This window comes from Myotis myotis, unplaced genomic scaffold, assembly GCF_014108235.1.
Source record: "Myotis myotis isolate mMyoMyo1 unplaced genomic scaffold, mMyoMyo1.p scaffold_m19_p_6, whole genome shotgun sequence".
Classification (NCBI taxonomy): domain Eukaryota; kingdom Metazoa; phylum Chordata; class Mammalia; order Chiroptera; family Vespertilionidae; genus Myotis; species Myotis myotis.
In genome coordinates, this window is record NW_023416368.1 from 22,368,325 (window position 1) to 22,385,297 (window position 16,973).

The 16,973-nt window shown below is 38.0% G+C and overlaps 1 protein-coding gene across 9 annotated transcripts in view; it reads right to left on the reverse strand.

Annotated features, from left to right (window-relative positions):
* The window catches only part of FBXO38 (F-box protein 38), a 54,161-nt gene that overhangs the window by 17,437 nt on the left and 19,751 nt on the right, over positions 1 to 16,973 (reverse strand). For all 9 annotated transcript variants that reach the window (XM_036312307.1, XM_036312310.1, XM_036312306.1 and 6 more), the window contains 7 exons: positions 16,113 to 16,250; positions 13,535 to 13,628; positions 12,373 to 12,503; positions 8,621 to 8,791; positions 6,878 to 7,020; positions 5,615 to 5,822; positions 1,164 to 1,283 (listed from right to left, as the gene is read on the reverse strand). In XM_036312307.1, coding sequence (XP_036168200.1) covers positions 1,164 to 1,283; positions 5,615 to 5,822; positions 6,878 to 7,020; positions 8,621 to 8,791; positions 12,373 to 12,503; positions 13,535 to 13,628; positions 16,113 to 16,250 — 1,005 coding nt within the window. The remainder of the gene's footprint in view (positions 1 to 1,163; positions 1,284 to 5,614; positions 5,823 to 6,877; positions 7,021 to 8,620; positions 8,792 to 12,372; positions 12,504 to 13,534; positions 13,629 to 16,112; positions 16,251 to 16,973) is intronic.

The following is a 16,973-nucleotide window of genomic DNA, read 5'->3' on the forward strand; positions in this document are numbered from 1 at the left end:
CTATGAAAAGCAATGGAAAAAATATCCTCAGGTAAGAATTAACAAAAAAAAGAAAAGAAAGAAAAGGAAAAGTCACATAAATCATGCTAATATAATCAAAATAAGAGTCATGATAATCATCTTTCAAATAGGCTGTTTTTCCAATTTTGCAAATGTACAAAGAAGGCAAAGGAAATGAAGATGAACCTCAGACATCTATGGGACTCTCTGCATTCTTTAACAGAATGTAGATCTATCTCATTGGATGCACCTAAAGGCTAGATGCACCATTACAGTTTGGTTGAATATTTATAGGAATGTAAAAAATGTTTAATCTGCTTGGCACTACACACAGTAAACCAGAGCCAATTTTCTCTGGAGAGTGACTGATTTTCGCTCCATCAATAAAATGTAAGCTCCAAGGAACCTGGTCTATCTTTTTCTTGTTAACATTGTGCAATTCCTGGCAAAGAATAGGCACTCAATATTAGTTAAGTGACTGCATCTATAAGACACTTAAAACAGTGTACACATATTTTCAACTCAAAGACAAGGTAGCCTTCCAATAGATCAGGAGTGAAATAATTTTAGTTCTAATTCAATTCTGTCCCTTGCTCACTGGCTGAGTGGTCACGGACAAAAACTTTCAAACTTGTGAAAGAATATTAGTTTCCCTACTGCATAATGAAGGGTGGTATTAAATCATCTTTAGGGGCCTTTGACTATAGCCTGCCATAAGTCAACCAGAGCAAAAGTATCTATTTACTAAACCAGGTCAACTCTCCACTGCTTCCCCTCAACACCAAAATGAAGGGAGAGGAGAAGCAAAATATTTAGTCAGGTCATTTATTTTCCCATTAACAATTTGAGTGCTTTCTTTCTCTGTGCACGCGCACGAGCGCGCGCGCACACACACACACACACACACACACACACACACACACGGCATATGCCAATAAAGTTATCGTCACAGTCACAAAAAATTAAGAGCAAACTTTAGTAAAATATATATAAAAGTAGTGAGGAGGACACAAATATAATATAGTCCTCAATAATAAATAGCATATAACATATCATTAGCTGTAATGTAAAAAAATAAAAAAAAATTAACCATTCTTAGTGTTTTACTTCATTAGTCAGGCCCTAGTTTTCACAACCATGACTGTGGGAAGTCACATGGTTACCTGCTTGTTCCTCATCAACATCCACAGGAAGAACTGCCTGACTGTGAGCTGGAGTCTCATGTCCACTCTCAGCCATCATCTCTCCATCTTCTTGCACCATGTCTTCCATCTCATTCAATGCTTAAATAAAAATAAACAAAGTCAAACCAGGAAAGGTCTAAGAAAACCACAAAGGCAGCCCAAACAGGGCACCCCTGAGAAATGAACACCCCCCCTGATTATTAGGCCCACTTTGGAGAAATATCATAAAATTGTGCTTCACTATATTAACATTAACAGAGGTGGCCAACTGTTCTGTAGGAGAGGAGGGATCACTTTGTGGAGAAAGCCCATCACTGTAAGATGAAAGCAGGGACAAAGGCACACAGCTGAGAGAAAACACCATTTTCATTCCTGAAGATGCTATCAGAGATGGCTGTACCAGGCAACTGTTAGTCTCCCTTTAAGCTATTTGCTTTAAGATAGGAAGAGCCACCTACTGGAAGACCTTAGGATCATCTTATAAGCAATTAGTTTCATAGTACCTGCCAGCTAATCCAGGGTGTTCTGGGTAGGCAAGCTCAAACTGTTTTTCCTTTCCTACTCCCTAGAGGCTCTGGTATCATTTTTGGCTAATGTGTGGCAAGGATTACTAACAAATACACTAAGTACATTATTGATATTTTAATAGTATTCAAATGTTTAATTTACAACAAAGTCTTCACTAGTTACTAGTGCCTATCTATATATAAAAAAGCCTAAGCAACTGAACAACCGGTCGACTGGTTGCTATGATGCTCACTGACCACCAGGGGACAGACGCTCAACGCACAGGATCAAGCTCCCTCCTGTCTGGATCAGGCCTGCAGGGATTGGTCCAAAACTGGCTATCTGACACTCCCCGAGGGGTCCCAGATTGCAAGAGGGTGCAGGCCAGGTCGAGGGACCCCTCTGGTGCAGGATTTCATGCACCGGGCCTCCAGTCAATAAAAAAAAAATGTGTACTTTTATATTTTTTCCAGAGGATAAGCACAGTGAACAATTTCAGATTGCTAAGCTTTAATCAGTTTACTGTAAGTACTAAAGTTTCAATCAGTTTACCAGTCTTAAAATAAAATGGTCACTTTTCCAAGAGGACCCTAAATAAAAAATTGCTGGTTTTGCTAGCTTTTTAAAATTAAATCCAAATCCCTCAAGTCAGTATTCAGGGCACTCAATCCAGTACCCCCCGATAAGCCTGTGCCTTCTCTCAGTTTGAGTCAAGGTAATACCAACACTATCCTGCACCTTTACAGCTCAGGCTCAACTCAGAGGACAGCAGACGTCCGCCTTGTTCACCACTCTATCCTCAATGCTTAAGGATGTTCAATAACTACTGCTGAGAAATCAACCACCCAACCATTTGAGTTAGATGAAAAAAAACCAAGAGAGAATCCAGTTCCTGAAAGAATCTCCTTAAAGAGACAAGCCAACTTAATGCAAGCTGATGAAGCTAAATACAACAGGGTAATAGAGAGTGGATGGCTTTGCTTCATTCTGGGGTTGGTCCAAAGCTCATTAGAGGCCCATGAGTAAAAAGTTTTAAAATTCTACAGTAAGCCCTAGCTGGTTTGGCTCAGTGGACAGAGTGTTGCAGACTGAAGGGTCCCAGGTTTGATTCCAGTCAAGGGTGCATGGCAGGTTGTGGGCTCGATCCCCAGTGGGGGGGCATGCAGGAGGCAGCCGATCAATGATTCTCTCTCATCATTGAGGTTTCTATCTCTCTCCCTCTCCCTTCCTCTCTGAAATCAATAAAAATATATTATATAAAAAAATTCTACATTAAGGAAAGTAAACATGTCAATCCAAATTTTAATCTAACTTTACAAACAATGCTAAATTTGCATCTAGAGTGTAAGCATCAATGTTAGTCATGTCAACTAATTCTCACTGATCCCTTTTAATTTTGAATCTTTGTGGCACTTTTTTTTTTTTAATTGCTCGGCCTTTCACAGCACAAGATCACAAGATCTCTGGTTTAACAAGACTGTACCTCAAGTATTTGGTTTGTGTGTAAGTCCCACACAAACTAAAAGCTTAAATTTCTATGTTAGTAGATTTGAGTTCCATTGTTCTCTCTTAAATCAAACACAGTGTTCTTGCACATTTTGATCCCTGCTACACCAATAAGTGATTCACAATGGAAGGCATTCTCCATTATGCACTGAGAAACATACGGCCAAGTAACTTTTCAGTGGAGTCCAGAATCTGTCCAGTAAATTAACTCCAACCACAACGGGGTTCAGAGCGGCGGTTCTCAACCTGTGGGTCGCGACCCCTTTGGGGGTCGAACAACCCTTTCACAGGGGTCGCCTAAGACCATTGGAAAATACATATATAATTACATATTGTTTTTGTGATTAATCACTATGCTTTAATTATGGTCAATTTGTAACAATGAAATTGGGGGTCACCACAACATGAGGAACTGTATTAAAGGGTCGCGGCATCAGGAAGGTTGAGAACCACTGGTTCAGAGGGTCTGGGTGGTTCTGTACTGCAGCTGTTGTCAGTTTCCTATGGACGGTCTATGTTCTCTTAAGTCCAGATCCTTATGGTTCCAGTGACCAGTACGATGACACTCAAAGACAACAAGGCAAAAGAGATAATACCTAACCTCACCTCACTCCCTCTCCTTAGCCCAATAGCGCCTTCTGCTCTGTATCTTTATTTGGGGGGTAGGGGGGGAGCGGCGGCAGATATTTAGCTGTAGGTTTGAAATGTCTAAGAGTACTCAAGAGGAAATAAAACAGATAAAGCCAGATATAACTGCAATATTTAAAAAAGTAGAAAGATGCCCTAACCGGTTTGGCTCAGTGGATAGAGCGTCAGCCTGCGGACTCAAGAGTCCCAAGTTCGATTCCGGTCAAGGGCATGTACCCTGGTTGCGGGCACATCCCCAGTAGGGGGTGTGCAAGAGGCAGCTGATCGATGTTTCTCTTTCATTGATGTTTCTAACTCTCTATCCCTCTCCCTTCCTCTCTGAAAAAAATCAATAAAATATATTAAAAAAAAAAGTAGAAAGATCAAAGCTGGCACAAAAGGTTTAGAATTCATTAGTTGGTATAGAAGCCATGAGACTGAATGAGCTCATGTAGAAAAAAATGTTTAGTAAGATCAAGAAGAAATGTGGAATAGAGCAAATGGTGCAAGGAAAGGAAACTGAGCAGGCATGTCCAATGAGATAGGAGGAAAACCAGGAAAACGGTTTCAGGGATGACAAGAGAAGAAAATATCTCAGGAAGGTAGAAGTGGGCAACAAAGACAAATGCTGCTGAGATGTCAACTAAGATGAAAGTGGAGAAATGACTACTAGCTTTTATTAAGAGTCACTGATGACTTTCAAGAATCAAAATGGAGATTTCTGTGAGGTGGGAAAGGGAAGACAATGTCTACAGATGGTTCCTAGATGAGGGGCTGCATACTACAGAGTGACCTTAAAGGAGCTCATGCTCTATACACAGCATGCTTTCATTATCAAAGCAGTTACATACCATCAGGGCTTTGTTCCCATTAATTGCTGTGCCCACAAGAATGGGTGAGGGGCAGCAGTTAGATGGCCAGAACAGATTCTTTCCTAGTTCTTTTTCTTATATTTTTTTATTGATTTCAGAGAGGAGGGGAGAGGGAGAGATAGACAAAAATATCAATGATGAGAGAGAATCATTGACTGGCTGCCTCCTGGGTGCCCCCTACTGGGGATTGAGCCCACAAACGTGGCATATGCCCTTATGCTGAATCGAGCCAAACCAGCTAGGGTTTTTCTCTAGTTCTTAAGGGTCAACCGGGGAAGTGGAAAAAATAATTCCACTCTATCCTCACTCACCAACAGAGGGCAGATGAAGCCTACTCACACATGGGAAGGCACACAGCAAATGTTTGGTCAAGATTAAAGAACATAAGCAAACCCAATAGGTCTTTATTAGTTCATGCACTTCATTTGCTGGATGGCTGTGAAGACTTACAGATGAAAGGTATGTGAAAGATGCCCAACACAATGTCAACTACATCACTGGTATTTCTATTTTTCAGCTCTGGGGACGTGCAAGCTGAATACTCCATATCTATTAGTCAGAACACATTAAGAATTGCTCTTTTGCCCAAATCCTGAAAGTTAAATCTCAGTTAAGCCAGGCCTCAAAGGAGCATTGAACCCTATTTCCCATGGCATCTACAAGTCCTTCCTATTTTGTAAGTAGCCTTATAGATTCTGTGGACAAGGGCATTATATGGAGAACTTGAAACAAGCAAGCAGACAGGCAAATTTCATCCATCCCTTCATTAACCTTGTCAACTTGGACCCTAATGTGTAAAGTGACAAAGTGAAATGGAGGGAAGGACAGAATAGAGTCAGAGATAGACTAGATCTCTGAATAGAATAGATCCAAAGTAAAAACCATCTCTATCTGGAGCTCACAAAAGATCTGGGTTACCGTCGGCTGCAAACTGCTGCTCTCCTGGTTGTAGATCCTGCCGGAAGTCATTCTCCTCATCTGAGTCATCTGGATGATGATTGTTGTCATGGATGTTGGCATTATTCTGGGCATTGTTATCATTGTCGTTGTTAGAGTTCTGGTTGCTGACAAGGGCTGAGGACACCCCAATTCCAGTGCCTGCACTTAGACCAACTCGAGCACAGCCCTAAGGTTAAGATAAAACCACACACTTATATCCCTTATTTCATCTCTACATAAGAATATTTAAATAGAACTTTATTTATGAAATGCTTTTACATACACATACAAGAATTCATTTAAGGCTCACAACACTTCAAGCAAGATAAATTGTTATTATGCTTGATTTTCAGATGAGATGCATGATGGGAAGAGAGCCACCCAACAGCACATGACCAGTAAGAGGTACAGCTGGGACTTGAAACCCAGTGTTCTGACCTCAAATTCCACTGACTCAACAGTGGGAATGTAACCAGTAAGAACTGATAAGAGAGAACATACTTAGTTGAAGCATTAATTTTTTTTTACAATGAGAGTATAATAAATTTTATTTGTTAAGCAGTTTTAAAATAACATTTTGTTCAACTGGGCAATCTCAAATTTCCCAGGATATACAACCAACTAAAAAAGACAGCAGCATGCCGAAACCGGTTTGGCTCAGTGGATAGAGCATCAGCCTGTGGACTGAAAGGTCCCAGGTTCGATTCCGGTCAAGGGCATGTACCTGGGTTGCGGGCACATCCCCAGTAGGAGATGTGCAGGAGGCAGCTGATCGATGTTCCTCTCTCATCGATGTTTCTAGCTCTCTATCTCTCTCCCTTCCTCTCTGTAAAAAATCAATAAAATATATTTAAAAAAAAAAAAAAAAAAGACAGCAGCAAAGTAAGACATTTCCAAATAAATCCGTAATCCTCATTTATATTTTGGGTTCCAATTAGTATGAGTAATAATTTGTATTAGCCCAAATTTCTGTCTTCACTCTTACCTTATCTTCAGTTTATAAAACTGATGAAGACAGCTTTTCCACTTACTTTTTTCTTTCCCTTTTCTAGAGACCCCTTAATACTCATTTACAAGAAAGAGGCCATGCATTATTCTGACCTTTATGCCTCCACTGAGTCTGGCAGTAAAAAGTCCAATTATAACACTGTAAAGGCATACTATTAGGAAGAAAACACTTGTTTTGTTTTCTTCCTTGGGTACCAAAATAAATGAACAAAAATTCTCTTAAATATGATTTACTTTGGGTGGTTCACGAAACATCTGGTCCAGTGAAATAAACTCCAGGCTGGGCAATAATTCAATAAACTGGCCGAAGGAGTCCAGCTTCAAAGCATGGCACCGCACTAAGTTGATATCAACCAATCGTGTCCATCTTGAGTGATCTGTTGATGAAATGGCCACAGAGAATTTAAGCAGCACTTTCTCCATTACTGATGAATTTTGCTATAGGTCACAAAGACTTTCAAATCTGGTTTCGTTAAGCAATTTTTCTCTTATCTCTACAACTTGATAACTGTAAACTATGATGTTTGTTACCTAATTTCACTGTGGGAATCATTAACATGTAACCAAGTTAGCCTGGATTTAAACATTATCCACTCAACAACCTACATACCTATTCAACAATGGGACACTAGTTAAAGAAATATTGGTGCATTAATTTAATAGAACATTATGCAGCTTTTAAAAGAATGAAGAACTGAATATGCTTGATTTGGAAAGCTCTCAAAACATTCTTAGTACAGAAGACAAGCTACCGGACTGCATACATAGCAGGATCCTTTTGTATATATAAATTATTTTCAATGCTAGACATGTATAGGCTGCAACATGCCCAAAATAGTCTGCCCATAGAATATACAAGAAACCGTTGATGGTGGTTACCTTTGAGAAGAGGAGACTTTTCATTTTGTACCTTTCTGTACTGATTGATATTGTTTTATCAAGTGCATGTATTATTTTAGTTTTTAAGTGTTAACAGGAGTTCTGAGTGATGGGATTATAGGCCATTTTTTTTTCTTCTTTATACTCTTCTGTATTTAAGAAAACAAACAAATCAAAAACCCAATAAATGTTATTTTTTAAAAGTGGTGTACACTTCCTAAACTTAAAGTTTGGATTTCCCAATAACTTCTTGGTGCAGCTGGGCCAGGGATTTCATTTCTGGTGGGTGAGACATGGTCATTCTAAAGAGTGACTGATCTCAACAGAGGCCCCAGAGCCCAAAAACAGGCCTGAAGACAGGCTTTGTGAGGAGCTACAATATCCCTGGGCGGTGGCTCAGACAGCAGAGGAGGCAGTTCTGTAGGTGTTTGTGAGGGGGCATGGTTTGATTAAAGAGGATATCACAATGAAAATTCTGTAGTTCTGAATTTATTTAAAGGTTGAGAATTTAGGTATTTAAGAAGGACCTTTAAAGAAATAAACAGTATTACACTCTTAGGGAGAAAAATCAACTCCCTCTTAAGGAAAAATACCAAGTGAAAAAGTCACGGGGTGTGTGTGGGGGGGGGGGGGGGGGGGGGGGCGGGTAGAGAGATCTGAAATAGCCTAGGATTTTAAGGTGACAAAAAATGTCTCTAAGTTAATGTGTAATATGTCACCTAACTAAAGTTAGATATATATCCACTTTGCCCTTTCAGATAATGTGCCATTTGAAGGTAATTCAGAGGAAACAACCATAGTATCCCAGGCAACAATTTCTAACCTTCATTGTATGTGCCTGGCCCAAAGAGGTACATATCTAGATCAGGGCACTTGAATCCATAACCTGGACAGTGCAAACTTCTGGGCAGAAAATGTCAGGAGTTTAGAGGCACTGAATATACTTCCTACTCGGTTATCAAAGGTTCCCAGAACTTGTATGAATAATTCATATAAAATATCTACATTTATATTACGAATGCAATCCATAGTACACACAGAAAACAAAGATACATATTATCTCGACATAAAATACAGGCAGATTTAAGCCTACAGTACCTGAGATCCAATTGTATGGATTATGTAGATGGGGGCAATTATAAATTGCCAGATATTTGATACAGGAAAAAACTTCGTTGACTGCCTTCATCCCTATATCAGTGATAATACCAGGATTTTCTACCACATCGGCCAGACCGTACTTCACCAGATCTGCATTAGCCATTCTGCCTAAAAAGAGAAATAGACTGTTTTTTAAAAAGGTTAAGTGTCCAGAAGCATTGCCAATTCTTTATCTTAACATCCAGTACAATCACTCTCTATGATCATTCTGTGTCATCTGTCCATCATCAGATTCAGGTTCAGGTATAGTTTTTAATTAGGTGTATTGTACAAATGGGCATTAAAGTAAGAATTTATATTAAAAGTTAAGGGGAGGCAGCTAATAGGAAAAATTATTTCCAATTATTTAGAAAAGGCAAAAAGAAAGCAAAAGTTCTTAAAGCAAAGCGGACAGATATATTATATTAGTTCAAGTTTATGGTGAAGTTTTAGTTTTATCTTTTAAAAGAAAAATAATACCTTAAAAATATAACTCACATGTTTATGGAGTTGGGTATAGCCATATGTAGAGAAGAATAAACTTGGGGAATTTAGATTCATTTTAAGAGCCCATGTTATTCGTTGGTAAATCTGTATCTGTCTCCAGGACATGGACTTCTAACTCAAACACACCCACCCTCTCTGCCACTGAGCTCCTACTGTCTTGTCACAGATGAGGGGGTGTATATAAGTAGAAGAGGCCCCTCCATTCTGGTTTATGCCATTGGAAATCACACCTCATCCCTTGTCCCCTATCAATGTTTCTCTCATCTATCTTCCCTCTACTCTCCAGGATGGTCCAGTTGACTATGAACACTTTGAAGTAAAAATGGAACTTATCTAGTTCACATTTCCACTTTCATTGTCTAGCTCAGGGCTGGGGATATAGGAATTCAAACAACATCTTCCCAGTCCTTGTAATCAAGTGACACAAAGAAAACAGTTGCTCTGGTGAAACTGCCCTGCATACTAGAGGGATTTATACCTTCAGTTTGGAACATGCTTAAAACAAGCAATCTACTCCAAAACTCTTCCAATTTCGCTTTCCATATAGTTCAGTCTCTCTCTGATAGTCCCCTTTTTGGGCATTTACTGGCATTTGCAGATTACACCTGAACCCATCCTTTACCATTAAGCTGAGCAATTTTCTTCAGTCTCCTGATAAAAAGCTTTCTCTTGCCCTTTGGACTTGAAACTTGCCTTTTCTCTCCTCTGATCAGGTAAATCTTGAAATGACCCTGTTCCTTGGGTGCTGTCTGAATAAACAGCCTGATGTGAGAAATCAATGTCCTACATTCACTCCTTCGAGACTACTAGCGTGTTCCTGCTCTTAGGGTCTCCTGACTGTAACACTCCCTCAAAACCCTGAGGACATCACCAAAGACTCATTTTTGTTTTTTGGTTCAGCTCACAGTTCTGCTAAAAGTTACCATTACTGAATGCTTTCTAAATGTCAGAGATTATAATAATAAAAGCCCATGTTTTCTCATTTGTTAAATGTAGATAAAACCACAACAAGTAAGAGATATGGACTAAAGTAACTTGCTCAAGGCCCCGCGATTAATAGCAGGCAGTCCTCAAGTCCATCTCCCTCCCTCTCTCTAAAGCTTCAGCACTAAAGACTACTCTGTACTGCTTCTGGTTTTCAATGAGTATTACATCCCTATCACATTTACAGGAAGCTCTGAGATCATAAATCTATATAAGTATTCATCCTTGGGTCACTTATATTCCTAATACACAGCATCTGCTTTTCAGCATGTCCATTTCCTCAATCTGGCACTGTCACTTCTACCATAAATGTCTGAGACAAGGATTTTTGTCTCTTTTTATGTTTTGCCAGACCCTCTGTAACAAAAAAAGTGACTCAAGTTTTACCAGGGGCCACCCCCACCTCCTAGACAGATGCTTTAAAATCTAAATCACTGAGGCTGAGATTTAGTGACAGAGTATGACCAGTGACCTCCCGTTCCTCTCTAAATAGAGGCACCTGGATCCTACTCTGATGCAGAGAATTCTAGGCTGCCTTTGGAGAAGCAGAGAAGAACAATTATACTAGAGAAATGGATGAACTGCAGCAAATATGAAGAGGATAGCTTATAAAAAAGGTCAGAGCTAAGGGACTATTAAATATGAAAAAGACTGAAACAAGTTATTTTGAAAAGCATAAGGTAATAGTAGTCAAAGGTAAAGTGTTTGTCTTTGAAAATATGTAGGGAGGGGACAGAAACACAATAGAGAAATATGCCCTGGTCGGGTAGCTCAGTTGGTTGGAGCACCATCCCAATACAGCAAGGTTGTGGGTTCGATCTCCAGTCAGGGCACATACAAAAGGCAACCAATGAATGAATAAGTAAGTGAAACAACAAATCGATGTTTTGAGCTTTGGGGAAGAACAAAATACAAGCTTATAGAAAGAACACTAATTACCAAACTAATAATTTTGTTAAGTTACTACATAGATATTACAACCTCATTCAAAACCAGAAAAGTTTGATATCAAATAAAGCAGATCCTAAAATGTCCTTCATTACAATGTTGATCAGATACCACAAGAACTTTACTCTTGTTTATATCAATTAGCCTATGGTAAAATTAGTTTCATTATACAAACATTGTTTTGCCACAGTTCAAAGAACTTACCAAAAACATTATGGAGGGACTTACTGTACACTGATTTTATATGAACTTACTATACTAATTTAGCATTTTAAAGCTATGTTGGTGGAAAGCTGATCTTTTTCAAAGCTATAAAGATTAAGTGATTCCTGTGTTAAACTGGCTGATTTCATTGTTTTAATCCTTCACCTGTATTAATGAGAACTGCAACAAAGAAAAAGTAGAAAAAAAAATCCTATTACTATGACAATTATTAGAAATGAAAAAGGACAACAGACACGCTGTTTGACCTGGACTGTCCTGACCAGAGGAATTAAGCCTTCTATGGTTTTCTACAACACAAATTAGATCCAAAGAAAAAAGTGCCATCTGGAATGACAGTGAACAGTGTAAGAAAGACTTGTTGCAAATTACATGGGGAATAAACTAATTCTTGCAAAAATAAAAACATGCTGGTGTTCTTGCATGTATGACTAACGTCATGTGGGAGAAAAGTTTGAATAACGAATTGACATGCATTCAAACCCAAAGGCTAAGTTCCCCATTGTAAATACATTCCAGAAAATGCTGTGAACAAGCCTCCAACAGCAATCATCATTAAATGAATACTGACCATTATGTGCTCACACTATCTGGGAAATCCAGTAGCCCAGCGGGCTACTTATGGAAATGAAGAGCATGGGCAGGGAATGGGACCTCATCTGAGAGGACCATCAAAAGCTTCAAGAAGTGTGGCAGATCAAATTCAACAAATGGAACCAAGGATGACATTCTGTGAAAAAAATGAAGCAGAATGGGAAAGAAACTTGGGCAGCAAAGTGGAGACAATATCAAATGTAGATAAGGATTTTTTTTTAGTATACTGATAATCACTACATTTTCTATAATATGCTAAATTCAGAGGCAATATTGAAAAAAATAATCACTGACACTTCAAGCTTAAATTAAAAATTTCTTTTTCAAGAAGTGAGAGCACCTAAGAGTTTAAGTTGTCTTATATTCAGGAAAATATGAAACACCCCAATTCAGGTTTCAGTCAAGTAAGTTCCCTCCAGTAATTCTAAAGAATAAAAAAATGGGATAAGTCTTACTCTGCAGCAAAAACTCATCTACATATCCCAGATGAAGAGTTTCAAACTGGGGGAACTCCAACTCTGCCATTTTTAGGGCAGAAAAGACGCCATCTTTGGTTAGGGAAGGCTGGATACGAACTTCATGTAACCTATGAACAAAGATAAATCACAGTAAAATACAAGCAACCAGTAAAATACACAATCACAGTGAAATACAAGCAACCAGAATCAAAGGCTCTTCCTAATATAAGGCTCTGAAAGTAGTTTATCTTGCTGAAGTGTCAAATGCAAACAACTTTTCTCCTCTCCATTAAAAGATGTTAGAGATGTTTCCTTTAAATATACAAATTGCAAAGTGTGGGCACACCTTAGGTGGTACACGGAAGTTCCTATTAAATAACAATGAATTACACAGTAAGAATCCTATATCCTTCCCAGTGCTTTCTTAAACCTGATTAAGTCAAATAAGACTCTGGTGCTGGTATTTTTTTTAACATCTTTTCTATGCTAACCATTATGTCCCATTTTAACAAAGAGTACAGTTCTACAGTAGGTAACAATACCTATTTACTTAAACTTAGAAACAGTTTTGCTTTATTTATTTTCTTAATATCCTACTGATAAAAAGACTTTTGTTTACAAGTAAATTGAAAAAATAGTTAATTAAACTTAAATCAAATATTAAAGTACAAGTAGAGGTAGACTTCTTGATAACATAGGAAATAGTAAATGTGGCACAGTGATATGAAATGTGTTATAAGGTCAGGAACTTGAAAAGGCTGATTTTAAACAGATTTCTCAACAGCTAATAATATCTCCAACTAACTAAACTGATTCAGAAAATTGTTGAAGTTGAAACATGCTTCCTGAGATGGCTACAGGTGCCAGAGAATCAATGCTGATGTCTGTTACACTCTCAGGCACTTCCAGAGAGCTGACTGTTTTTCGCTGATAAGACCACATCCTTTCAGAGCTTGCTGGATCTGAAAGAGCAGCTCAACTGGTCATCAATTATAACATAGGACTACCACTACATGATAACCCTGCTATTTAAACAACTCCAGTGCATTTGAACTCTGAACAAGGCGTGATCAAACTTTTCACACATATTCCCCCAAATTTTTGTAAAACAGGAAAATACATATAATTCTAAGACAAGACAAGTGAAGAGGAAACATACCTACGAGCAGCAGTGATAATGAGGTAACCAAGGTCTACTTCAAGAGCATTTTTGCAAGCTCCCAAAACAATGGTGTGCAAATTTCTAAAACCACCTGGTTAACAAAGAAAAGGAACAAAACATAAGACATTTCATTTGACCACAGTACTTTTAGTAAAGCATTTATTCTCACTTTAAATGATAATTTTTTTAAAATCTAAGTTTGTTTTTCTATTCAAATGAGTATCTCAAGATCAATTAGGACTATTAGTTATCTCCTAAGGTGAAAACAGATACCGTCACTCTGAAAAGACATTCTGATGGCGTCTGAAAATTAGTCCAAATTATTTAAATTTTAAGTAAGAATTTTCAGACAGCCAGAAGCTCATGAGGGAATTGTAAGTAAGGAATCCTAGCATTTTCTGGCTAAAGTTTGAACCTCCAATATATTTATAAGAAATAAGATCAACACTACTTTATCTTTAACTGGTTTTGGCTATGTTTCTGACTTGTAAATACAGAGGGGAAAAATATACAAATTATTAATGTATATAGCTAAATGAATTTCACAAAAGACTGATTTGTTTTGAACTTCTTATAAATAACGCTACACAGTATGCATACTTTTGTGTCTGGCTTTTTTTATTAAACATTTTGTTTATGAGATTCATCCATATTGTTGCCTGTAGCATTACTTTGTTCATTCTCATTGTTGCACAGTATTCCATTGCAAGAATATGTTACATTTTAATTTTCCATGCTATTGCTAAATAGGGATTTGGGTTGCTTCCATGTTGGAGCTTTTATGAATGTTACTATAAACAATTTTAAACACTCTCTTGTGCCGGGAGCCGGTCCATCCTTGCTGTTTCAAAGGACCTGGCATATATGGCATACTGTTCTTAAAATGTTTGCTCACCTTCTTGGCACTATGTGTTTTAACCAAGGTCTCCTCTCTGAGAAAGGTTGTTTCCCCAGGTAGGGATTTTCCCCTGAAGTTAGGGAGGGAGTAAAACCTCTTAACTAAGTGCCAGGTGGGTAATTAATCACTTTAACTACGAACAATCGTGCTTAAGCTACATAATCTTTACTCCCTGGAATGAAGATAAGAAACGCCCTAACCTTTGTAATTGAGATTGATAGGATTGGAATCAACTGGTATAAATACAGATGTAGTAAGACAGCAAGACACAGAACTTAGAATACAGAACCAAGAGAGACAGAACGTAGGCACAGAACCTACACAGAACGTTCTCTAGAGACAGAAGAACTTCGCTGGAGAGAACATGGCAAAAGATCCTGGACAGAAACTGGCCTCAGAACCTAGAGACAGAACCTAGCGAGAGAACATGGCAAAAGATCCTGGACTGAACCTGACTACAGAAATTGGCAAGAGAACCTGACTAGAACCTGGTGACTGAACCCAGCTGGAGAACCTGGACAGAACCTGGCTGGAGAACCTAGCGAGGGAACATGGCTACAGAACCTGGCTGGAGAACCTGGACAGAACCTGAACAGAACCTGGCTGGAGATCCGAAGCAGAACCTCTCTGGAGATCCAGACCAGAACTTGGCTGGAGATCCTGGCTGGAGATCCTGGCTAGGCTACTGATCAACTGAACACTGTTTCCGTGTCATTCCTTCTTCGCCGACTCCGTCTACACCTTTGGGAACCCCTGGACCCGCTGGGGTTGGACCCCGGCACTCTTGGTGAATACTTTATGCATTTCTGTTGGATTTGAAGTATTATTGTCATTACTATTAGTGATAATGTTTATTTGTAACCAATGATACTTGATGATTTTCCATTTATACCAAAGGTGGGGAACATCTGGTCTGGCCCTGCCAAGGCATTAGGGGTGAGTTAATTAAATGTTTGACCAAATATAGAAGGATAATCTTTAAGTTGATAATTTTGTATGGCTCTCAAATGATGTTATAAATATCTAAATGGCCCTTGGCAGAAACAAGGCTCCCTACCTGATTTATACTTTGAATATCCAAAGTTAGATTTTCAGTTCTCAAGTATTATCTAGCTAGCTAAACTTTTTGGTATTTCTGTTTCAATTAGATGTGATTAAAATGGAGAGGGTTCTATTACATATCATGATTTAAAATATAATTAATGTGACCTAAAGAATAAAATGTTCATTTTTTTAAAAGCCATAATCTAATGGATGGGTCTATATCCAAGTCATAAACATGAAAACATTTTATATACTATTAAATATAGTTATGTTATTAATACCTGAGTTGTTCTGGTATCCAAGTCAAAAAAATCTCTTAAAACCAAAGAGCATTAGACATCCTTGTTAACATTTCTCAGAAACAATCTGAATATAACAGATGTATTAACTAAATATAAGTATTAACAAGCCAGAAAACATGCCTTATCACTCTATTTAAGAAGGTTTAACATTGCATAAAATGGAAATGAATACTAGCTTGTGCTCATGGTTACTTACTCTCTATGAAATACACCAGACAGAAAGTGCCATTACTGACAAGCATTTTCTTTTGAAAAAGAGAAGTAAATAATATCTTAATGATCTTTAAAGATTGATTTTTAAAATATTTAGTAACTAAAGAAAAACAAATACCTGATCTCCAACTGTCTTCAACTACATGTTGGATAAGACCTCCAAGGAAAGGAACTCGAACCATTTCTAAGTGTTCCAAGTTTCGGGCAGAGGCCAGGCCTGTTACTAAAGGGACATATTTCAAGGAGTTTGTGGGACCTGGGAAAAAGAAAAACAAAATTCAATGAATTATATAAACAGCCCTAAAGACAAATTTTCAAGTCAGCAGTTGAAATAACATAAATTCTATGTTGGAAAATGAGAGCCAAGTAGTTGGCTCTTTGCCATTTAAACTTATTAGAATGTAAGTATTGGCCTGTTAACCATATACTTAGGATTTGTCAAGAATATTGCATAGGTTTTGGGGTTTTTTTAAAATAAATTCCCTGAAGTCTTAATAGTTTTGAGCTCAAAATAACTAAGGGGGGAAAAGCCAATTTGAAAATTTGATCCTTCACTCAAGTAAATAGCACAATCACTTAAACATATCTCTATGTAATGATTGTTGGATTAAGTGTTATGGAAGATCATAAAAGATATGGTCCTATCAAAGAGCTTGCAACTGGCATGGAGATAAAACTAACATGAAAAATTATAAAAATATAAAAAGGCAGGACATATCAAGTACAAAAATAAGATCTTCTATACTATATTTAAAAAAAGAAAGAAATAGAATAGAAAGGGAAGCAGAAAGAGGCAGAACTTGAAGGATGTATACAAGTAAAGAGGAGGAAGGAAGTGTGTAACTCAGGACATACAGCATAAGGAAAGACACTGAGGTGAAGGTGGTATTGTTGTAGACAGTATGTAGGCAGACCTGACTAGAAAAGAATGTGTATCTTGGGAAGGAATCAAAAATCAAGGATATCAAGAAGGGCCCTG